Below are 23284 nucleotides of genomic sequence, written 5' to 3'. Positions count from 1 at the left end.
TGCGTACCATGACACAGGTATTCGTCGCTTTCCGAAAGTCCATGTTTCGCCACTTCACTTTTGCGAAAGACCTGCATTAGTACCTGTTTTTTAACTAACCAAAAGAAATCTGCAGAGGATTTTCGCTTTAACGAAAAAAGCCACTACCATACTAATGTAGGTCTTGCATAAAAGCAAAGTGGTGCAACATGCGCTTTTGGAAAGCAGGGCGTACTCTACACCATTTCGGCTTGTGAAAAGTTTCATGTGAAAGCTCTACTTTCAGATGGCAGGGGAGCGGCGGGGGGGGGGGGGGGGGAGCCTGCCCCTTCTCACCTTTTGGCTTCTAAGCTCCGAAAGGGAGCTAAGGAAGCCTCCTGCACAAAGGAACACGGGGAGATTTTTTTTCCCTACGGTGAATAACAGTGTCCAAGGGACAAAAAGCCTTTGCTTAAGAAATAAAACATTCATGACAGAATTGAAGAGATCACGCTAAGTCAAGGAGGGGCAAGGGTTATGGGAGAACTTACGCGAATACCTGAAGCGGAAAGCTGCAAGGGCTGGGGGCAGCTTCGCTAAGCAAACTGCTAGCCCTGTCAGTCAGTCGCTGACTGGATCCGTGGAGTGGCCCTGCGAGATAAGTATCCCCATTCCTGTTCCCTCACTGGGGAAACCAAGGCTCTCAAAGGTAAGTCACTTGCCTGCAATCACACGGCTAGGAAATGGCTTGTCTGGGCTTCCGGCTGACTGCAAAGCCCGTTTTTCTCCAGGATGCCTTCTCCACTAGACACAGGGCCGTGACCTGCTGACACAGGGTCGTGGTGGGGGTGAGGCTCCGGGAAACAGGGAGGTGGGTGAGAAGCCTACCTCCCTCTTTGTCACACCCCCCTTCGGGACGCACGAGACCCTTCCTGGAGTCCCAGAGGTGGCTGCGGCTCTGGAGACCGCCGGCAGGGGGGGCAGGGGGGCCTGGCCCCACCCCGACAACAAAGGAAGAGGCTGGGAGAGCTGTAGCCCTTTGGGCCCCACCCAGGCATCAGCCACCTCCATTCTTACCTGGGGCTTAGTCCAAACCTATGTCCTGGCCCAAAAATGGAAGAGAGGGAGCACTCCCTCCCTCCTCAGACCACCAGAGGGAAGGAGGAAGGGCGGGCTGCAAACAGATGCACGGGGGCATTGTCTGCCTATGGTCTTTCTTTGCCTTGTTAGCAGAATGCATACTCCTGAGACTGGACAGGCCCATCACCTGGGCCACTGCTGACTCATATGGGAGCGGATGCCCCACATCAGGGTGTGAGGCTTGGCGCTAGCTGACAGTCCCTCAGGCACAGGCTGCTCAGCCATACTCAGTGGCCCTGCCCATGACACCAGCCAGACCCCTCCCTGGGTCTGGCTTTTAGCTCTCACCCCCTAACCCGGTCCCTGGTCCCACCTGCTTGACCTGCTCTGGGGAGTTGGAGCCCAGCAGCCCCCCTTCTTCAGCCTTCCTCGCTGCCAACAGTGAGGAATCTTGCAAAATCCTGCTGGCACGCCACCCCCACGCCCCTTGGATTCTGTCTGGGGGCACACGCAGCAGCCTGATCTAGGGCTTTCGGTATGAATAAGGCTCCTCTGAGGCCTCCAGATGAGAGGGCCAAAGCACATTTCCTGCCTGGATGCCACAGATGGCTTTGGGAGAGAAAGGGATAAGGAGCTTTGGTTTGTAAGCGACGGCCCATCCCGCGGCCAGGGGGTGGGGACAGAGCCCAGCCCAGCTCTCCCCCTCCATTCCCCCAGCTCCTGGGGGTTCACCCTGACTCCCTGGGCCCCTTTCCCACCCTGAGACCTCCAGGTCTCCCAGAGCAGTGGGTTGGGAGGAAGAAAGAGGGAGGAAAGGGAATGCAGGGGCTGGGCTGCTGCTCCAGGCTGGGGGAGGCGTCCGCACAGCTGCAGGCAGGGCCCCCCCTGCCCCCAGTCTGTGAATGGGCACATCGCCCCCTCCTGCCCGCCTGCCACCACTCCTGGAACAGTTGGTCCTAATGAACGCAAAGCAGGCAGGGCAGCTGTGAGCATTATCCATATGCATGGGGAGGTGTTTATTTATCCTCACGTCCCACCCCACCCTGCAGCTGCTGCCGCCCCCTGTGCCAGGAGGGTGAGTGGGCATGAGCACCCAGGCTGCTCCGGGGCCCAGGGCCTCCTCTCCTTCCAGCCCTCCCTCCCCAGCCCACGCCCACAGCCTTCACTTGACCCATTTTGGAGGCAGAAGTTTGTGTGTGTGTTTGAGAAAGAGAGAGAGGGGGAGAGAGAGTGCACACATCATTTCCCCAGTTGGTGCTTTTGATTTCCTCTGAAGTATCTTGATTGCAGACGTACAATGGCATCTTGCTGCCAGTGCTCCCTCAGCAGCTTCTGGCTCTGCACCGCCTCCTCCCCAGGGCCCGGGGTTTTCTGCTGACTCCAGGGCCCATGGCTGGCTGGCAGGGAAGGAGAAGGCCTGATCCGGCCTTCCATTCCTTGGCTGGGCAGTGGGACCTGGAGGCCCTTCCCGTCCTTGGGCTGGGGCCAACTTGCACCCTGCAACCCAACCTCCTCTCTCACTTGGGCCTCCCTGTGCCTCCTTGCTCGCCATCTTGTTCCCTGCTATCTGACCCTCACCCCCTTAGGGCTCAGAGCCAATGTCCTAAAACACAGTTCCCCTGCTCAGATGTCTTCAGGAGCCCTGGGGCACTGGGACTTGAGGCCAAACTGTTTATCCTGTCATTCAAGACCCCTCTGATCTGACCCCAAACCTTTTTTATAGGCCCGTCAATTATGGACTCTCACACATATCCTGACCTTCACATGAGGATCCTCATTGTCCCCCAACCTATCCCCCCCAGTTTTATTTCCCCACCTGTGCTCATAGTCACCTTCTCCCTGGAATGTCTGCCCCCTCTTTTGTGCTTTTCTTCCTCCTCTTTTAGGGCATGATTAAATTCCCATATGCCCAGGAAGATGGCCCAGTACCCTCTAGTCCACAAGGCTCCCCTATGAGCTCTGAAAGCCTAGGCATTTGGCATTTGGTATGCATTCATCCAACCATCCATCCATCCATCCATCCGTTTATCCATCCATTCATTGGTTCATTCATTCAACACATTATCACTTGAGCGGAGGCAAAGCACTTATAACGTCTCATGTCCTGGCTCTGTTCCCTCATGCCTTTCTGACTTCACTGCTCACTGCTCTGCCCCTCACTCTTTCCAGCCACTCACACTCCCCCTTGCTGTTGTTGAAACGAGCATCATCTGCCTCTGGTCTTTGTGCTTGTTCCCTCTGCCTGGAATACTGTTGCTTCAGATACCCTGAGACTTTGCCTCCTCACATTCCAAAATATGTGCTCAGTGTCACCTTCTCAGTAAAGCCATCCTCAACCATCTCCCTATATAAAAACTCCCATGCCCCCTTGCCCCTACTGACATGTCCTCTCCCCTCACCTTGCTTTACTCACCTTCACAGTACTTATCACCAACTCACTGTATTGATTTATGGTTTGTCGTCTGTCCCTTCCCCACTAAATTCTCAGCTCCAAGAGGGCAGAGAATTTGTCTATTTTGTTAACTGATATATCCTCGACGCTGGACCAGTGCCCAGAACTGAAGGCACCTCGATAATTATTTGTTGAATAAATAAATGAGTGAATGAATGAAACAGGCACTGTCCTAGGCTCTGAAAAATCACAGAAGACCAATATTTCACGTCCTCCAGGGACACACAGGCTAGATGGACATGTAAGCTATGCAGCTGGTAAGCTGACATGTAAACCACAATAGTTATAATACCATGTGAGCCCTAAGTGCATGGGTGTGTGTTTGGCCCACAGGAACATAACCATTGTGATAGCTATCGATGCCCCAAAAGTGGACGGTGCCAGCAGCAGACAGGGCACTTAGCATGCATCAGTTCACTTTTTCCTCACACCCTCCTGGAGAGGGGAGGGAGGCGTACACAGAGGAAGCAAAACTCTGAGTCTAGGTATACAATCCAGGCAGAAGCCTCGGCAGAACCACCGGGGTACGGAACCACCCGGGCGGCTGGAGGACTGACTCTAAGCCTGGGATGTGACAGGTGGAGTTTGGGGAGCTGCAGCTCCTGGAGATGGCATTTAGTGTGGCTGGAGAGTCCCTGTTAGGCCTTGCTGCCCATTTGCATCCGAACCCCCTCCCTACTCAGTGCCCCGCAGCAGACACAGACATGGAGAGCGTCTGATGACGACATCCAATTCACAACCAGGCAGCCAGGACATCCATAGGTCAAATGACGCACGGCCATTTTTTTTCCAGGTCGACCAGGAGTCCACACCATCCTTCATGCTTAGGTCTTGGACACCTGCTCCTGCATTTCACTTTTTACCTGCAATTCTGCAATGTTGCCAATGCCGCTACTAACACCCTATTCTACAAGCTGTTGAAAACTATGCCACACACCACCCCGTGCATCACCCTCTTCTTGCCTCCATGTAAATAATGAAAAATAATCTGTGGCACTGAGCAGATGGGTTCTTTCTTAAGAAAGACCCAATTATTGAAGATCTAATGCAAGGGGAAGTCATAAATATCCCGGTTTGCTGCAGTGGAGAGGAATTAACGACACAGCAATTAAAGAAAACTGGTTGCCCATGGAGGAAACATGCAGACTTCCAGTGCAGAACTCAGGGGGAAGCCCATTGTCAAGGCCCTGCGTCATAAATGCCAAGGACAGAGGATTTTAGAGAAGAAGCCCTGGGCTCTTGAAGGCTTCCCTCACTCAGTGGGTGTAATTCCCATATACCATGGAGAATATGGTAGAGACCAAAGCTCTATCCACCAGATTTCTATTTCTATCTGTGAGAGCTTTCCCTGCAGAAGGAGTTTATTGAGGAATTTAAGCACAGAGTGACTACAGCTTGCTCGGGAAGGGAAGAAAGTTTTTTGGAAAGGGTAGAGTGTTGGGAGGAAGAAGGAGAGAGGCTGAAGGAAGATCATGATATTCTTGAGGCCAACCCACCTTCTGGTCCCAGTCTAGAACCTCTCCCCTGATGACCCGCCTGTCCTGGCTGCCTCTGCCCCACACCCAGTCTGTCTCTCATTTCCTTCAGCCTCCATGGACCTTTATGAGATCTTAGCCCTGAATCCCAGGGCCTTGCCAGGCACTTCTGCACAGAATATAGGGAAGGGGCAAACCAATAGTGTCCTTAATTTCCTTCCCTGCCCCTTAATTCAAAGAAACAGAACTCACAGGGTTCTAGAACCAGTATAAGGATCCCAGGTTCTAGAGACCACTGCTTCTAAGGCGCCTCCAAGGGAGAGTTTTCCAAAATCACACAGGGAGACACTCACCGTAGAAGAGGGGCTAAAATGTGATGGGTTCTGTCCAGGGATACTCAGGAATCATTTTTTTTTTTTGTACCTCCCTTTACTTTGCAGCCCCAGGAGGATCCACATCCCACCTCCCCTTTCATTTTAGGCCTAAGATCACTAGGCTGGGTAAGGACATATCCTAGACTCTCCATCCACCCACCCGGAATTTACAGGACACAGAGGTAGGGTAGGGAATCCCCCAGGGGCCAGGTTTGGTCCTGAAAGTGTTCATCGGTTCTCCCCCACCCTCAGATGGGAGAAACTGACGGTGGCTGAGGAAGTGGCATGGTGACAACGACAGGGCCTGAGTGGGTGGGTGTGAACAGGGCTGGAAGAACCCGCAAGTGAGCTTAGAAGGTGGGGTCTTGCTCAGGAGAGGGGCCTGAGGCGCTGACTCAGCGGCGACGCCTGCAGGGTGTTCCCGGCTGCCGCCCCGCCCGCCCCGCCCGCAGGGTGCCCTTTGAAGCCCGGAGGGGGCTTTGATCTGGGGTCTGCCCCTCTCTCAGCTGGCCCGGCCAGATGCGCTGGGGGGAGGGGCGGAGGAGCCGACCACCCCCTGCCACGCCTTCCCCGCCCCCCTGCATCCCCCCTTCACCGCTCCCCGCCCCCCCCCCGGGCCCCAGGACTGTTTCCGGCTGTTGCGGGGGCACCCGACCCTCCCCCCCCACGCTTTGCAGCTGTTCCCCAGCTGCGCGGCCCCACCCCAAAGACAGCTGGGAGAGAGGCTGGGGGCGGGGAGCGGGGCACAGCTGCTGGCCCGGGCTCGGACGGGGAGGGCAGAGACTTGAAAGGGCTCGGGCGGCGCGGGTGGCGGGCGGAGGAAAGCCCCCGGCGGTCGCCTCCCCGCTGGCTGCGCACATCTGGGCCACAGCAGCCGCCGCCCCCCACCGGTGGGGTGGAGGAGAGGCGCTCCCGACACCCAGCCCTTCCCGGAAAGGGGAGGAGTGACCGCCTCTAGGGGAAGGCGGGAGGGCAGCGCCTGGGGTGTGAGAGCCAGTATCTCGGAGTCGTTCGCGGTGTGAGGCGCAGGGTGTGCCTGTGGGTGCCCAGAGGTGTGGGAGTATGCACACCAGGGCAGGGTGGGGAAGGCCCCCTTCACACCTTCCCCTGCAGGCCTTGTGTCTTGGGGCAGCTCCAGCCTTTTCTGGGCCTCCTCTGCCCCTGACCCTTTTGGGAGGAGGGTGACAGCTGCTCCTACAAAGCCGGGGACAGCTGGGTGGCTGGGGACAGCTGGATGGGGTTAGTGTCTCCCTGCTTGCCTGGCTGCCCAGGCACCCCCAGGCTGGACTACTGGCAGCTGGCTGCTTTGCCTGCAGCCTGTGTGCTTAAGTGTGTAATTGTTGGGGGGGGGGGTGGGACCTGGTGGGGCTCAAACCGTCCCACCCCCACCAGTCTCCCTCCATATCCCAGTCTGACCCAAGTATCTGGAGAGAGGAAGGACCCCTCCCAACAGCTAAAATGAAACTAGGCCAAGTGGGAAAGAAATTGGGCAGCTTTCTGCCTTGGCTCCTAACCCTTGGCACGGAGGACGTCCTAGGGTCCCTGACAACTAGAGAAAGGGAGAGTGAGTCAGGAGCAGATGTGAGTGGAGTTAAATGTCTATCTGGCCACCAGCACCTGCCCCCAGGCATCCTTCCACCCCTGGGCTGCAGGGGCCCTGTGCTCCAACCATCTGCCCTCTCGCTGTAGCCCCAAACAGGTGCAGGGGAAGAGAAGGGGGCAGGCCAGCTGTTGTCATCCTGTCCTGGCTCTGGCTCCCTGCCAAAGTGAGGAAGGGGGAGCAATGAAGGAAAGGCCCACCCACCCCACACTGAATCGTTTTCTATTCCCACAGGATGGGAAGATGGCTTCTACTTAACAGGACTAAGACTCTGGTTTGGTTGGCCAACCCAGCTGGCCAGGGGAACATGGCTTGACCATGCCTTCCACCCTAGGTCGTTACTTGTATGAGAAGGGGAGTAACTAGGGCCGGGTGTGGCTTGGACCCCTGGCACAGGACTCACTTGTGGCTTTTGGGGGTAGGAGGCATTCAGGCCCTGACTCTACCCAGACAAGGGGAGAGAACTAGCAAAGTTCTCTCAAGGGCACCAGCAAAGGTTGCCCCTCCTCCTAGTATGGAAGGGCACAGGCTGCTTTATGACATAAGATCCAAGCGGAGTGTTAGGTAACAAACCAGAGATCCTTTTTAAAGTTCACTTCCCGGCCCCAACAGAGGAGTGCCTTGGAGTGCTCCAGCCCCTCCTTCCACCCAGGGGTCCCTATAACAAGCAAGACCCTAGCAAGTCCTTCGTCACAGCACTTTTAACTGGGGAACTAAAATGCAGATTCCTGGGCCCTTGAGGAGTCCCACAGAGTCTAAGCAGGCCCCAGGAATCAGCCCTTTTAACAAGCTCCCAAGACATGGTCGAGTTTGAGCAGTTCTGCCAAGGGGGATGGGGGTAGAACGTCTTCACCTACCTCCATGTGTCTCAGAGCCAAGTATTTTCCTGTCTGCTCTTCTTCTATGCGTGGGGGCAGGGGCCTAGACCCAAGTCACCAAACGAAGCATGGAGTTGAGTGACTCCCCCAGTGGTGGCCAAGGCCTAGTTCAACTAAATCCCCAAAAAAGGGTCTGCTCTGTTTATGCCCATGGCCCCACACAGTGCCTGGCACTTAGCATGTGCTCAATAAATATTTGTGGACTGAAGGAGGTAATTTTGCAAGACTCAGAGAGGTATTTCTTTCTTTGTCTGTTCTAGCTAAGAACATGCTGGCAGAACCTCAAAGAGATGCCAGGGCCTATGCAGCAGGGGGCTGGGCCTGGGAGGCCCTCACTCAGCAAATATTTGTCAAATGAACCCAAGGCTGAGAGTGGACGTAGTTAGTGCCTGACAAATTGACATTCACAGGCCTGGAACAGACTAGGCCGAGCACAGAATCAAGGCAAGGAAGGCAGGGGCTTCCTTCCCTCAGTGCCCTTTCTTGGACCAACACCTAAAAACTCCAGGCCTGGGGGAGTGGGCGGGGTAAGAGGCGAGGCAGGGAGCGGGACTGCGCCATTATGTTTATTAGAAGGTTGGATTTCGGTGTGTGCTCTAGATAGATTACAGAATAAATACCTGCGTCTTGAGAACAGGAAGTCCACGATTCATACAAAGTGCTCACTACAGGAAGTTGCTGTGTCAAAATCCAGGCAAGGACCCAACTCGGGGCAGCCCCTCCTCCCCCACTGACCTCAACAAGGGCTGTGCTATGGTTTTTTTATTTTATTATTTCTTTTATTTCTCTTTATTATTATTAATATTATTATTATTTGCTTTTGCTGTGGTCACTATCATTGGCAAAGTTCCTTTTCCCCTTTCCTGGACATGGGGTTCCTGTCTTTAAGATTCCACTCTGAGGCTGAAGGTGCCAAAAGCTGCTTGAGAAGTGGCCTTTGAACTCCATCTGGGAGGATGTTGAGAAGAAGGAAGCAGGAGAAATCATTCTTGGTTTTAAAAAAATTAAAAAAAAAAAAAAAAAAAAAGCCCCACAATCTACAGGTCATTCCTTACTCAGTCAGTGATCAAACTGCCCAAAAGAAAAACAAGACGAGCAACAGGCCAGTGGGCACTGGTCCATCCTCCCCGGGCTGGGTGAGGAGGGTGGGATCCCCCAAGGCTTTAGGGGAAGCTGAGGCTCCTACCAGCCAAGGGGGTGGGAAGGGGAAGGAGTGGAAGAAAAAAGGAGAGACAGAGAGAGAGAGAGCTCCATGCCTTGAAGTAGATGCTTTCCCAACTCCAGGGCTACCTGCAGCCCAGCCCAGGCCAGCTCTCACTGTCACCTCCGCGTCCAGGAGATTCATTAAAAAAAAAAAAAAAAAAAAAAAAAAAATCAAAAACAAAGCCCAAAACAAAACAAAATCCAAAAGGAAAAGACTTGGGGGGGGGGGGGCGGATGAAGGAGGAAGGGAGGGAAGACAGGAAGGTAGAAGGGCAGGTCTCTGGATGCATAATTCCCGAGCCACTGGGGGCTAGGGGGGAAGATTCCCCAGCTCCCCACTGCCTGCGTGGCGTTAGCTCGTCACGTAGTGTTTGGTGGACGGCTGCCCATACACCCTGTAGAAATCCTGGTGGCCAGGCTGCTGGGAGGCGTCGAGCCAGTCTCTGACCGCCAGGCCAGGAAGGGACTGGGGGACGGAGGGTGTGGGCGGGAGCGGGTGTGAGTACTCCTGTGAGGGCACTGTCCAGGGAAAGTGGCCGGAGCGGGGGTAGGGCTGGTGGCCACCATGGTTGGCCACGGAAGAACAGTAACAGTTGTCCACAGAACAGACGAGAATCTTGCGGCCGCCATACTGGGGGAGCATGGGCTGCTGGGTGGCAGAGCCATTGGGATACTGTGATGGGGGGAACACAGGACTTGAATGCACTGGTTGGGCGCCGCCCGGCAGGGCCACCAAGTGCTGCGTGGAGCTGCAGGGCCCCAGGGGCTGCCCTGACTGGCCCTCGCCGCTGGCTGTGCCTGCTGCCCCATATTGGCTGCCCACGGGGCCTGACGACGTCTCTAGGAAACTGGCCTCAGGGAAGGCCGTTGAGTGCTTGCGCTTTTCCGCCCCAGAGCTGCTCACGCCACAAGGGTACAGGGGGACGCTCTGCAGGAAGGGCACCGGTGTGCTGAAGGGGCCTGTGGAGAGTTTGGGGCAAAAGTCGCCAAAGCTCCCATCCCAAGCAACCCAGGTCTCCTTTCCCCACTTTCTGTCTATAGGACCAAGCTCGTTACATCATGCACCATCTTGGTCAATGCTGACTACTCCATTAGCAGGTAGATACTATTATTATTCCCATTTTATGGCTAAAGGAACTGAAGTTTAGGGAAGGCATGTGGCTTTTCCCAAGGTCCAATAGCTAGAAGGGGCAAAGCCAGGATATGAAGAAAAGACTATCTGACTAGGCCATGCTGCCTCTCAGAGAGAAGGCTCTGGCGTTTACCCCTGCCCAAAGGGCTCTCTCCTTTCCATTGAGGATACCACCCTCACCTTCTAGCATCTTGCGCAGCTGCTTCTCCTTCTTGGCCACCTCATTCAGGAAGAGCTTGGAGTTCAGGTGGCCGATCTTAGGGGGAGAAAGGCTGCTGCCCGTGCAGGTCTGGGTCCTGGGGGCAGTGGACGGGGCATCTGCTGTGAGGAGGTATCACCGGTGAGCCTGCCCTACCTCCCCCCGTGGGCCTGGCCCTCCCTGCCCTCCCCCAGATGTGTTCCCTGGGGGCTGGTGGCCATCTGCTCACCTGTCCATTAGGATTTTCACAGACTTGGTGTTCTAGGGGGAGAGAAAAGGGTTAGTCAGTGGGAAAGGCAACATGAGAAAGCAGAGCTGCCCCATGCTCCCTCCCCCCAGGCAGGGCTGATTGTCTGATTCCCCCAAAGTATGGTAAGGGCCGATGGGGGGGGCGGGGAGGGGCGGGGTGGGCAGTCCTCCATTTCTAGAAGTTAAGAATAGCTAACGTTTATTGAGCACTTACTATGTGACAAACACCGTCAAGTGCTTTCTATACATCCATCATTTTATCTACACAACTACGGTAGCAAGGTGTTACAGGCACTCAGTCTTTTATCTGAAATTCATGGGGCCAGATGTTTTGGAATTTGGAAACCATTGGATTGTAGGAGGAAAAATATGGTGCCTGTTCTATACGTTACGTATTATCCCCAGTAGGACACCATCATCCAATACATCAATGTTTCTGCAGCAAAATGTTTGAATACTTGTGTCAAGCAAGATAAATAAAGACCATTAATTGCCAACATGAGCTCAGGTCAATTTTTTTTTCTGTTAAATGAGTTGTCAGAATTTTTCCTAATAGTTTTCAGAGATTTTTAAAATTTGGAATTGTGGATAAAGGATTATAGATCTGTATCATCAACCCCATTTTATAGGTGAGGGAATTTAGGCATAGGGAACGTATATGACTCGCCCCCAAGCTCACGAAGCTAGAAAGGGCAGAGGAGGAGGGTTCTGAGTCCATGCAGGCTGGCTCCAGAGCCCTGGGAGCATACTGGTGGGGGAAACTGGTTGGGAGCAAAGAATGGCAGACTCCGACTGAGGAATGACCCGGATCCCACCGGCTGGTCCCGGTCCCAGCCCACCTTCATGAAGCTGACGTCTTCTGTCTTGTCGAAGAGCAGCTGCAGGGAGCCCAGCAGCTTCTTGGCCTCCTGCATGCGCTCCCCGAGGTGCAGCGCCTGCGCTGCGTTCTCGCTGCAGAACTTGGCCTGGGCCTTGTCCAGGACCTCCACCGTCTGCCGCAGGTCCTCGTCCAGCAGCTGGTGTAGCTTTTCATACTGCAGCCGCACCTCTTCCTTCAGCTGGCTCACCTTCTCCTGCGGGCGCGGGGGCGGGAGCGGGCGGGCAGTGAGCGCCAGGGACCTCGGGCTGCGCTTCTGCCTGTCTCGCGTCCTGGGCGGTGGAGTCTGGGACCCCGAATCCCCAGGCTGCCCACAGCTCCCCACAGCGAGGTCTGAACCTGCTAATTCCCTGCTGGTAGCATAGGGCTCTGGGCCGGCTACCTCTGACGTCAGTGGGGGCTCAGCAATCGACAGTTCATTGAATAACTGACCAAGGGATTCTGGCACAGCGTCGACCACACAACAGATCCTAGCCCCAACAGGGAGCCAGCCCAAGGCCCTGCACCCAAGCCGGCCCACCCCATACCACGGGCTTGGGCTTAGCTACCTCCACTAGGCGCTTGTCAGACTCGAGTTTGTACAGCTGGTCCTCAATGTCCTGCTCTCGCTCCTCCAGACGGTCCTGCTGCTTCATCAGCATCTTCTGCAGGGACAGGTGGGGAAGGGGTGTCAGAGGGGGCTGCGGCTCTATCCCTTACCAGGGATGGGTGAGCACCATCCTTCCTGCTACAGAACAGACTCATCCTATAGATTCTTGGACTCAGATGACCTAAATTTCTGCCATCCAACCCTTTCTGGCCCCCCATGCAATCCCAGGGGCCTGGTGACAGCTGTCTGGGAAGCCTGTTCCCAAGAACTGAAAGCCTGGAATAGCTTCCCACACGTATCTAAACCATGAGCTTTCTGAGGGCAGGGTCCAGCCAGCCCGTTCTGAGTGCTTTTCCTATACACTTATCTAATCATCCCAGTAATGCTGTGAGTTAAGCACTACTATTATCTTCATTTCAGAGAAGAGGAAACCAGAGAGATTAAGCAATCTGTCCAAAGTCACACAGCTAGGATACAAACCTAGGTGATTCAGCAGTAGGGTCTGTTCTTGTACAAGTCATGCTGCTTCTCTGGGGAGCCCCATCTTAGAGATGAGTACCCTAGGTTGCAGAGGGACAAACAACCTTCCGAGGCCATCCAGGCCCGCTGGCCTAGTCCAGAGATATCACCCTACACTTGCCTTACTTGCACTTAAGGGCATCAAGGGCAGCTTTGTTCTTGACGCTGAGGGTTAGGCCTCTGAAGTCCTTGCTAAAGCCTCAAATGAGCCTCCAAATGAGAGCCTCAGCCTCTCATTTGGACCCAAGTGGAAGGGAGACTCTGTGGCTTGCTTAAGAACCTGAGGCCAGTCTACTGGAAGGTGCTGGATGAAGCTGCTATTCTCAGCCCTTGATCTCCTGTCTCCACAATCCTCTCCTCCCGGCCCTGTCCATCCTGCCTGTTCCATCCATCCTGTCATCCTCCCTTACCAGACATGCTTCTTCGAACACGGTCTCTTCCTGCTCAAGAACCTCAATGACTCCTTCCTTCCAATATTTTGGCAATGACGGCTCTCTTACAACTTGACACCACCCCCCCCGCGCCCCCCCCCCCGCAGCCAGGTGGGCTGGTATCCTGTCTCCAATGCTCTGTGCACACTTGAACTCCCTGCACTCTGTTGACGTTTTTTTTTTTTTTTTTTTAACATTTTTATTTATTTTTGAGACAGAGAGAGAGCATGAACAGGGGAGGGTCAGAGAAACAGGGAGACACAGAATCTGAAAGGGGCTCCAGGCTCTGAGCTGTCAGCACAGAGCCCGACGCGGGGCTCGAACCCACGGACCGTGAGATCATGACCTGAGCCGAAGATGGCCGCTTAACCGACTGAGCCACGCAGACGCCCCTCTGTTGACGTTTTTCTACAGCCCACCAGTGCCCCCTTCCTCCCTCTGTCCGTCCTTCAAGGCCCAACTTAAGGCCCACTCCCTAGGAAACTTTCCATGGCCCCTGTTCGAAGTTTGCACAGGTCACTCCCTATCCTTGCCATGCAGTGGGGCTGTCACAGCGTGCCTTCCCTCTGCAGCTGTACTGTCCAGTATGGTAGCAGCTAGTCACATGTGGCTATTTAAATTTAAATAAATTCAAATAAATTAAACATCAGTTTTAGTTGTACCAGCCTCAGTTTGAGTGCTCAATAACTGTATGTCACCAATGGCTAATGTTCTGGACACCACAAATACAAAACATTACCATCATCACAGAAAGACCTATAGGACAGCACTATTCATTTTTAAAAATCATTTACTTATTTATTCATTTTATTTTAGTGAGAGGGAGAGTACGAGCGGGGGAGAGGGACCGAGAGAATCTTACACAGGCTCCACACATAGTACAGAGCCTGACACGGGGCTTGATCCACAACCCTAGGATCATGACCTGAGCCAAAATCCAGAGTCTGATGCTCAAGGAACTGAGCCACCCAGGCGCCCCAGGACATTATTCTGTAGCCTGCCTCTCAAAGTTGGTCTGATTTCCCTGCAAAGCTCTGAGCCTGCTGAAAATAGGGTTTGCTGCGGTCTTTTTCTACCTCCCTTCTCAGCCAGGCGACACAGAGACCCCAGCACTCGACAGATACATAGCATGTTGACTGAATAAAGGCACGGTTTTGCCCACAAAAATAAGGTTTGCAAAGCAGGTTACACAGAACCTAGCTCACAGTAAGTGTCCACTCAACAAGGAATTGTTCTTTTTCTTCCTCTGCGGGGGCCTCAGAGTGACCCTCAAGTTTGACCTAAAACCCCCATTCCCACCCACATCCAGCTGGCTCCCCAGACACAACCACTAATCCCTTCCTCACTCTTCTGACCCATTTTACATTTGGGGAAACCAAGGCCTGCAAGAGAGTTCAGCAACCTCGCTGCGAGTTGCTGGCTGCCCCAGAAACAAAAACCTGGGGACAGGAGGAGATGGGGGATACGAAGCCGGATTCTAAGCTGGAGAAGCCTGGGGTACTGCCTGCCCCATCAACTTGACCAATGACCTAGGACAGGACCTGTAAGACCCAGCCCCAGGAGACCTTGCCCTGTCCCAGGCACTTTGCCTTTCCAGCAGGTCCCCACACCAGCCCAACATGCACAAGGGTCGCTGCCAGCCTGAGAGTCAGAGCCTGTAAGGAGACACAGCTGAGTGGCGGGGCAGGAAAGAGGCAGTCATGCATCCTCCCTGCCAGTGAGACTGCCCACAGCTAGAGTAAGAGGGTAGCAGCCCCTGGTAGAAGTTCCCAGAACACACACAAGCACGCATCACCACTTGGGCCCTGGCACCACCTCATGCACAGTGCTGCACAGAGCTACACGTATACTTGCATCCGGCCCCCTACAGGTGAAGACTGGGCCTCCTGAAGGCCCAGACACTTAAGGGAGGCCTGCCATAAAGGCAAGGTGGCCAGGACACCCCTTCAGGAACAGTAGGGCTTTTTACCTCCCTTGTAACAACTGGCCCTCAAATTTTTGCCTTCTGGATGCCTTGTACCCACACTGAGAGGACAGGGCCCCTCTCTCCAGATGTGTCTCAGACAGCGGGCCATTCCTGCCTTCCCAATGCTCAGGATATTGGAAAGCCCCCCACCCCTGACTCCATCCCATACATCTGCGCACTGTGGTCTCCCCACCTAGCTAATTCTCATGACCAAACCCATCAGTATCAGATTAGGGGCACACCTGGGGCTAAGTCCCAGATGAGAGACGGGAAGGAAGCAGCACCAAGGTTAGCTTCCCAGCCCAATTTCCCTCAGAGGACTGGAATGGGGGCTGTTCCACTCCCATCCTTTGGAGCAGTGGGAGGCCCCTCTCCCGCTCCTCTGGAACCCTTCAAGGAATTCATGGCTGACTCCTCAGGGAAAAGCCAAAGGAGGCACCTCCTGTCCAGTTCTAGGGGTGGAGCTCAGCCCCGGCCTTCTTCCAGACCTTTCTCAGAGCCTTTCCTGGCAGTACTTCTACTCTGGGACATTGCCTGCCCAGAGCCCTCTGGGGTGGGAGCCCAATCTAGGCCTAGCAAAGGCAGGGGCCACACTCTCTAGCAGGTGGCTGGGTTTCACTCCCCCTCCCCCATCTCAGAGGACACGGAGCTCCTGTCTCTGCTGCAGGGGTAGGTAGGGGAGGGGGTAGGAATGGGAAGGAAACTGGCCAAGAGTTGCCAGTCATCACAGAGGGCTGGGAGGAGGGCCCAGGGACCCAGGCTGGCCAGCTCACCCTTGCAGGGATGGCCCTCTCTTGGGGCCAGATGATCTTAATCCTGCCACAGACAAAACCTGAGGGAGCCAGAGGGTTGGGGGGAATCACTATTACCTCAGGCACCGGGAAACTGGGGGAAGGGACAGGAATATTCACTTGTCGCCTCTTCATTACCCCTCACCTCAATTCCACCAAATGACTGAATCAGGCTGCTGAGAAGCTGGAAGACGGGGGCAGAGGAAGCAGGGCCTATACCCTTCCCCGCTACCAGCAGCCTCTTTGCATCCCAATGTCCGAGGAATCGCTGAGAGCTGAGGCCCCATTTCCCATCTGGGAAAAACCCAAAGCTGAAGAGATAGGACTAGATTTTCCTGCTTGATTCACAGCAGGGGCTCTCAGTGCAGGGGGTAAGGATACGAGGGCTCTTTACAAACCCCTCCCAGAGCACAGTAAGTCACCTGGACTGTGGCACACCTCAAGAGTGCAGTGCAGGAGCACAGCGGAGTGGGGAACCCTGGTCTAGACTAGCAGAGCTGGAGGGACCAGGCCTCCAGCAGGAAGGAGGAGGGGCGATATGAGGCCCAACTCCACTCAGCGGCGCTTGTCCCTTAGAACCTAAGTAAGGCCTTTTGTGGTCTCCTCCTGGTCCCATGAGAGCAAAAACATCAAGAAGACATGGGGGCACTCCATTCCCATTCCATCATACATGACAGGTATGAAGAACAGGCCCCAGGACATCCTGCTCCTCCTACCTGTCGCCCAATGTTCTAGACTCTGCCTGGAGCTGCTCCCTCTGAGAGAGGGGCACACCTAGCTCCTTACATTCCTGCCCCAGGAAAGCCTCACATCCCTCTGGAGTCTGACTGGTCAGGCCCAGCTGGCATTGTTGATGCCAGACTGGACTGGGCAGACGGGTGAGGCCATGGGGACTCTGGGCTGCATAAAAGTTAATAAATAATAATACTAAAACCCTCAAGTCAACCTTGAAGAGAAGCAAGGTCAGGAGGGAACAGGGCCCCAGGGGTTGGGCCAGAGGCAACCCCTGTCTGAGATTTTCAGACAGGGCCAGTGCTGGATCCAGCAGCCCCTGTGGTGGTGGTGGTGGGGAGAGTCATGGGGGGCAAGAAGAGGGGGCTGGGCTGCTGAGCACCTCTCTCTGCTCACACCCCTGCCCAGAGAGCTGCCATTTCAGCTCTAGCTCTGGCTGCAGCCCCTGCTCAGAGCTACCCCATCCTGACCCCCTCCCCAGCTTCCAAACCTGCCCCCCACTCTCCCTATAGCCCTCGTCCCAGGAGCACGCTGGCCTCCTCTCTCCCTGGGCCACAGCATTCTCCCCTTGTCACAGGGCAGTTTCCAGGCCTCGGCCCTTACCTTGGGCTACCATGCGGACCCCCAGGCAGAGGCAACCACAGACACAGAGGGAAGAGGCTGGAGGGCAGAAGCCAAGGCAAGGAGAGAAGCAGGCTCTCTGAAACAAGCCCCGGCAGACCCCAGAGAAGGTTTCCCAGCTGCAGAGTGGAATTAGCTTTTGCCATGCAGAGAGCAGCGCTCTGGGGCAGCAGAACAAAGAGGCGAGAGAGAAAGCCCCCCTTTGTCTGGGTTTGAATACCAGGCCGGCCGGGAAGGAAGGCTTTCCCAGAGCAGGGAGGAGGCCAGCCAGGCCTGCCTGCTTGGTCCAGGGCAGGGGCCCAAGCCGGGCTCACCTTCTTCCTAGGCCCACCCACACTGCCCCCAACACAGCATCGCAGGAGCCACCTGGACCTCTGCCTCCAATACCGGCCACAGGCAACAAGCCCGCCCGAAGGTGAATTCCATCTTTTCTTCCCCTCCCCAACGCCCCCACCAGTTGAGAAAGTCGCACAAGTCTCAGAGTCCGAGCAGGCAGCCACATGCTAGCAACATGGTGCTGACAGTCACGCAATACACCCTCAACTTCCAATCACAGGTATACAGCAAGCGGGCCATGCAGTCAACCTCGTCTCTCACAGACGCGCGCTTGCATACCTTCCGGACCCCACAGCCACACTCAGGACAGCTACACAATTAAGTCGGTCACTCACGCTGTACCTTCTCAGAGATATACACAGGAGATACAAGAAAATCGGTCACATGGGAGATGCACAACCAGACACTCCGGTTACACGCGTGCGCGCACACCTGCAGACAGACATGGACGCACGGCCATCCAGAGCTGCAGGAGGCAGAGTAATCAATAGGGCGTGCATGACAGGCGCCTGGCTGTGTCAGCAGGATCCTGGGGTGGCGGTGGCGGTGGGGGCTGGGCCTCTGCCTCAGACTCCTCTCTGCCTGGGGCCCAGGGAGGAAGGCCGAACCAGATCCACCTTCCCTGCAGACTCAGGATGATCAAGGAAGGGGCAGCTACATTGCCCTTCACCTTACACAGGTCAGCTGCCTCCCCACCTGAGAGGTCAGGAGTCTGGTCTGGGGAGGATGGAGCAGTGGGGTCTGTGCTGCCCGAGTCAGCTGGGCCGGGGCAGCCCCCACCCCCACAGCCCACCTAGAGACGGACACATGGGGCGGAGACCTAGGGTCCCCGCCAGGGTCCCAGTGCAAGCCCTCCAGCCAGGGGCAATGGGGGCAGTGAAAGCGGCACCTCGCCTCTGGCAGCTACAAACCCCAAGTTGGCCCTGAGCAGTGGGATCCTCTCCCTGCACCGCCCCCCCCCCCCACCCCAGGGAACATCTCTCAACATTAAACCTATGAGACATGTAAGGAAAAGGGTTCTGGCAACATTTCCAGTCTTGATCTGGGGGCCTAGGAATGACACGGGGGCACTACTATGACCTGAACACACACACACACACACACATAAACACACACACCCTGCATAGTCCCTCATACATATAACTAGGTCTTCTTTTCTTGTTGAAGGAGGTCATGAGATAGGGATACTCCCGGCTTACACCAGTTCCCTGTTGCTTAGATGAACCGCTAAACCTGGGGGCTGGAAGAGGCTTTGACTACCTAGGGCTGCCAGACTCAGGCCCACCTGGATATCCCCATTTTGGGCCATTATCCTCTCATAGCCCCAAGGGAGAACATATTTGGGGTCTGGGCATGTCCCATAGAGTGGTCTCTGGGGCCAACCCAATGGGCCTCCAGGCTTCAGGGCAATGTGGTCTACACAATGGCTTTGCAAGGGCAGAGTGGGGTAACAGAGTTGGCCTGACTCCCCTGCTAGTGCCCTAGGCTGGAGAGAAGCCCTGCTTGCCTCCCTGCTGGGCTCCTGCTCTAGACTACTGGCCTTTGCACATGTGGGTGCTTGTGAGTATGTGACTAGAGCCACCAAGGAGAGGTTGATCAGAGTTTCCTATTTCTAACCGATAGGACGTTTCAGCAGCACCTCCCACCCCTACCCCACAGAAGACATAAGAGGAAACACAAGAAGCAGAGCCGTATTTTAAGGCATGTGCCAAGTCTCCATGTATCTGCTCCTATATCCCTGAGAATTCTGTTGCTCTCATCCGTATCCACGGCATCAGAGGCCCTCAGGCAAGGGAAAAGAGGCCCAGGAAAAGGCCCTTCTCCCTGGCTGGAGGAAGGACAGTGTGATGGGTTCTTCCATTCAGATTCCCTATGGCTCTTCCCCTCTCCTGAGGGTGAGGCCCCTTTCTCCACATTCAGTAAGTCCAACTCAGACTGAGGAGTGCTAGCCTGTTGAAGGGTTTCCAACTCCAGTGCCCTGAGTCACCAGAGAGAATCCAGAGGGCCTGGGGTGGGGGCACCCGGAGGGGAATAAGACTCAGGTTGCTGGGTACACAGATGCTGGGTGCACAGAATTGCACATCTGGCCCTGATGCAACCCCCCTACTTGTGCGCCTGTCCACATCAGGAACAGGAATGAACACACACACACACACACACAGGCATGCTCACAGGGGCTGACAAAGTTCAGCACTTCCTTCCCAACCAGTTCCTTCCACGAGCCAGGATCGTGGACCTGGTGGTGGGAACCCCAGAGTATACTCTGCATGCCTGGGCAACCCCTTCCCCCACCAATCCCCCACCAATTATACAGACGGGAGACAGGTGCATTTAAGGGCAAAGCAAGCAGTCTCAGAGGCACTTGCAAACACAGACACACATCTAAAGATACCCTCCTACTACCGAATCAGGCACAATTATGTTTTCTCCCCACCCAAATGAAAAGCACCCCTAGCACTCAGACACAGTTAAGAGCAAAAGCGTGGGTGCAGGCACAAATTCACTCATCATCCTGGCTGCTGCCCCCTCCTTGGTTCCTTTCAGCCACATCTCGGTCTTTTCCCTTCCCGTCACTTTCCACTGCCAAACCCAGGACAGAGAACTGGACAGCGCTCCTTTCTCCTGCCTCTGCGCTTTTCCCTTTCTCCCCCAGTCTTTCCATCTTTAATAGCAGCAGCTTCCCCATACTGAGAAAAGTCTGGGCTCTGCCTCCCGGAGTTGCAGGTGGGCACTAGGGGTTCACTGCTTTCCCTAGGCCTCTGATTCTCAACTCCAGGGAAAGGAAGAGAATGGCTCCTCTCTCTATCCCCTATGCTTCCTTTAAGAAACCATAGGTCCTGTCCTGTACAAAACCCAGAGTTAGCCCATCCGATTGGAAACTAATTATACAGCAAATTTTATTTGTTATCCTGCCCTCAGCTTGTGGTGGCCCTCCTGCCTTTTGTTAGTTGTAAGTGTATGTTTTTTAATTGCTAAACAGTGACTCATTCTGACTGGTTCCCCCCCACAGGAAACAGCCCCCATCCACAACCGTCCAGGCTCAGAGCTTCCTCATACCCAAGCTCCCCACTGGCCTCAACTAGCCTCCAGGGCCCCCACCCATTAAACACTCCCAGTGCAACCAAAGCCCAACCTCACCCCCATGATATCACACCCGGGCTCCAAGCTGGGGCTTCTGAGATGGCTCAGGCCAACCCCTTCCTTCTGGTATGACTCAATGCTGAAAGCCAGGGGACCAGGGAGGGACCTAGGAGGAGCCCCCCTCCACGGAAGGGGACGGAAGTATTGCCTCAGTCCAGCTCCAAAGCCAGGCCCAGAGGCCTGAGGGAGAAGGCGGTTTTGACATTGGCCGCTGCTGCCGGGTGTATACAATGGGAGGGGATGCGGTTCTGTAATCACCCAGCCGGCAGCCCAGGGGAGCCAGCTGCCTGAAACCAGATTGCAAGGCAGCTCAACCTTAAACCCACAGGATTCTTTTTCCGTCTTCCACTTCCCCTCCCCAAATGTGGGAGGGCTGTGATAGAGGGCTGGGCTGGGAGAAAAGGGTTCACAGTGATGAAGACACATACTTTAAGGTTTGTTCATGCAGACGCATGCAATATACACAGGCACACAGAGAGCAGTGATTCTCACAAATGAAGAGTGGGCAATTGGGAATAATCAGAATGGCTGAGACTGTTCAGTGATGCCGCTGGCTGTCCAGGCCTTGTCCAGATAGATACCAGAGTTCTGTTCTCCCTCCGGAAGCTCCCCTCCACCCCACCCCCCCGCCCCCAGTGTGTTTCCAATAGGGCTTGAAACTAACATGGCTGCTTTTGTTTACTTCCTCATTGGTATGCCAGCATCATGGATCATGTCAGCCACAGCAGCGGCACCAGGACACTCATTACATAAACAGCAGCTGGAGAAGCAGGACCTGGGTCACTGCCTTGGTGACTTCCCATAGGGCCCACAGAAACAAGGCTGGGGGAGGGAGCCGTGCGCAGAACAGAAAAGCAACACTCAAACTCTACCCCTCACCTCAATTCTATAAATGACTCAAAAGATGGACTCTATGTGCACAGGTGCAGAAATGTATCAAGTAGTGGGAGACCTTTCTTCCCAGGACCTTGCCCCCAAACTTTCAGGGTATAAGAGTTTGGAAGGGCGCCTCTGGCCTGATGTCACAAGAGTTAGCCTGTCTGGAAGGGTGGTCCCGAGGAGGTAGGGAGTGTGTGTGTGTGTGTAGGGTACTTGCCCGGATCTCATTCCTCCGGATCTCCACGTCGCACACCGAGTGTCCCTGATGCGCACCGCTGTAGTAGCAGCAGTACTGGCACACGGCCACCTGCTCGGCCTCGCAGTGGTAGAGGCGGTAGGCGTTGTGCTGGGGGCAGCTCCAAGCCCGCACGTCGTCCGCCTCCACCAGGAGGTGCCCGCGGGCGGTGGAGGGCTGCTGCAGGTGCGTCTGCACGTGGGACTGGCAGCAGGGCGCCTCGCAGCGCAGGCAGACCTTCTGCGCGGGCAGCGGGGGGCCGCGGCGGCAAAACACGCAGTGCAGCGCCGCCGGCGGCTTCTCCACGTGCAGGGCGTTGAACTTCTCTACGATGTTGGTGAGCTTCAGGTTCTTCTCCAGGCCCGGCTTCTGGTTGTAGGCCTGGTTGCACTCCGGGCAGCGCACCAGGCCGCTGTCCTTGGCCCACGCCTCGCCAATGCAGCCCCGACAGAAGTTGTGTTTGCACGGCAACTGCACCGGCTCCACGAAGACATGCAGGCAGATGGGGCAGATGAGCTCCTCCTCGAAGCAGTTCTTCCAATTCTCCGCCATGGCTGCTGCGGGCAGGGGGCCCGGGCAGGCCTCCCTAACTGCCCAACTCTGGGGGGCCGTCCGGTGCAGCTGCAGGCCCACCGAGCCCCGAGCTCCGGCCCCAGGAAGCCCCGACAGTCGCTCAGTCACCAGCGCCCTCCGCGCGTCTGCCCCCCAGAGGAGGGAGCCTCGGTCGTCCCGCCGCGCGCGCAGCCGGCTGCGTCTCCTCCTCCTCGCGAGCGCCTAGCGGGAGGCGGCGGACTGCGCCAGGGCCGCGGCCGGGGCACCAGCCCTGGAGGGGAGCGCCGGGGTCCAAATTCCATATAAGAGGCCGGCCCCCCGACCGCGCGGCTAGGCCAGCGGCGGCCCGCGGCCTGCGCCCGGCTTCGCGGCTGACATTGGGGCGCGCCCCGCGGCGGACAGAGCCAGGGAGCCGCACAGTTCCTCCAACGACGGCGGCGGCGGCGATGGGGCTCCCTCTCAGGTCGTCAGCGCCGCACCTCACTCGCCTCGTCCGGGGTCCGAGAGGCCGGGGAAGCGGGAGCGGCCGCGCCGAGGGCGGCTAGATCCGGAGCGGGCGGGCGAGGCGAACTGGCGGTTCTCGGGCTGCGGCGCGGGCGTCCCCCGGCTGGCCGGCCGGGTGCGGGTGCAGGCTGCGGGGCGCAGGCGGGCCGACTCCGGGGCGCTGCGTGCGCGCAGGGGCAGTCATTCAGATGAAATTCCAGTCCTCGGCCAGAGACACCAGCCCGCCTCTGCCTTCCTCCTCCCTTCACAAATAGAAACGGAAGGGGGAGGGAGAGAAGTGGAAAAAAAAAAAAAAAAAAGCCAACCAGAAAGGGAGGGAGAAGCCCCGGCGGTGCTCCGGCCTGACCCCCTCTTCGCGACTTCTGCGCTTCCCGGAGGCCCGGCGCCCGGCGCCCCCGCCGCAGAAAGACCCCGCTCTCGGTCTCCGCGCTGGGCGGGCGCCTCGGCTCTGCCGAGGAAAACAAGGATTGATCAAACTAGAAAGGAATTTTTCTCAACTGCTAATGAACAG

The 23284-nt window shown here is 56.0% G+C and overlaps 1 protein-coding gene and 1 long non-coding RNA gene across 2 annotated transcripts; one reads left to right on the top strand and one right to left on the bottom strand.

Annotated features, from left to right (window-relative positions):
- Positions 1 to 302: 302 nt before the first annotated feature.
- Positions 303 to 9191, top strand: LOC124507102 (uncharacterized). The gene is made up of 2 exons (XR_006960933.1): positions 303 to 667; positions 4284 to 9191. It is a non-coding gene; the product is annotated as an uncharacterized LOC124507102 (long non-coding RNA).
- TRIM8 (tripartite motif containing 8) lies at positions 8371 to 22992 on the bottom strand. The gene is made up of 6 exons (XM_047073369.1): positions 21700 to 22992; positions 12026 to 12121; positions 11440 to 11673; positions 10581 to 10612; positions 10333 to 10448; positions 8371 to 9980 (listed from the first exon to the last, which is right to left on the bottom strand). Exons 1-6 carry the CDS (start codon positions 22267 to 22269, stop codon positions 9373 to 9375), a joined length of 1656 nt encoding a protein of 551 aa, XP_046929325.1. The 5' UTR covers positions 22270 to 22992; the 3' UTR covers positions 8371 to 9372.
- Between the last annotated feature and the right edge of the window lie 292 nt (positions 22993 to 23284).

Source organism: Lynx rufus, unplaced genomic scaffold (assembly GCF_022079265.1).
Source record: "Lynx rufus isolate CCGP_SWC_20201006 ecotype Redwood Valley unplaced genomic scaffold, mLynRuf1.p SCAF_11, whole genome shotgun sequence".
NCBI classification, from domain to species: domain Eukaryota; kingdom Metazoa; phylum Chordata; class Mammalia; order Carnivora; family Felidae; genus Lynx; species Lynx rufus.
This window is presented reverse-complemented; position numbering and strand designations above follow the sequence as displayed.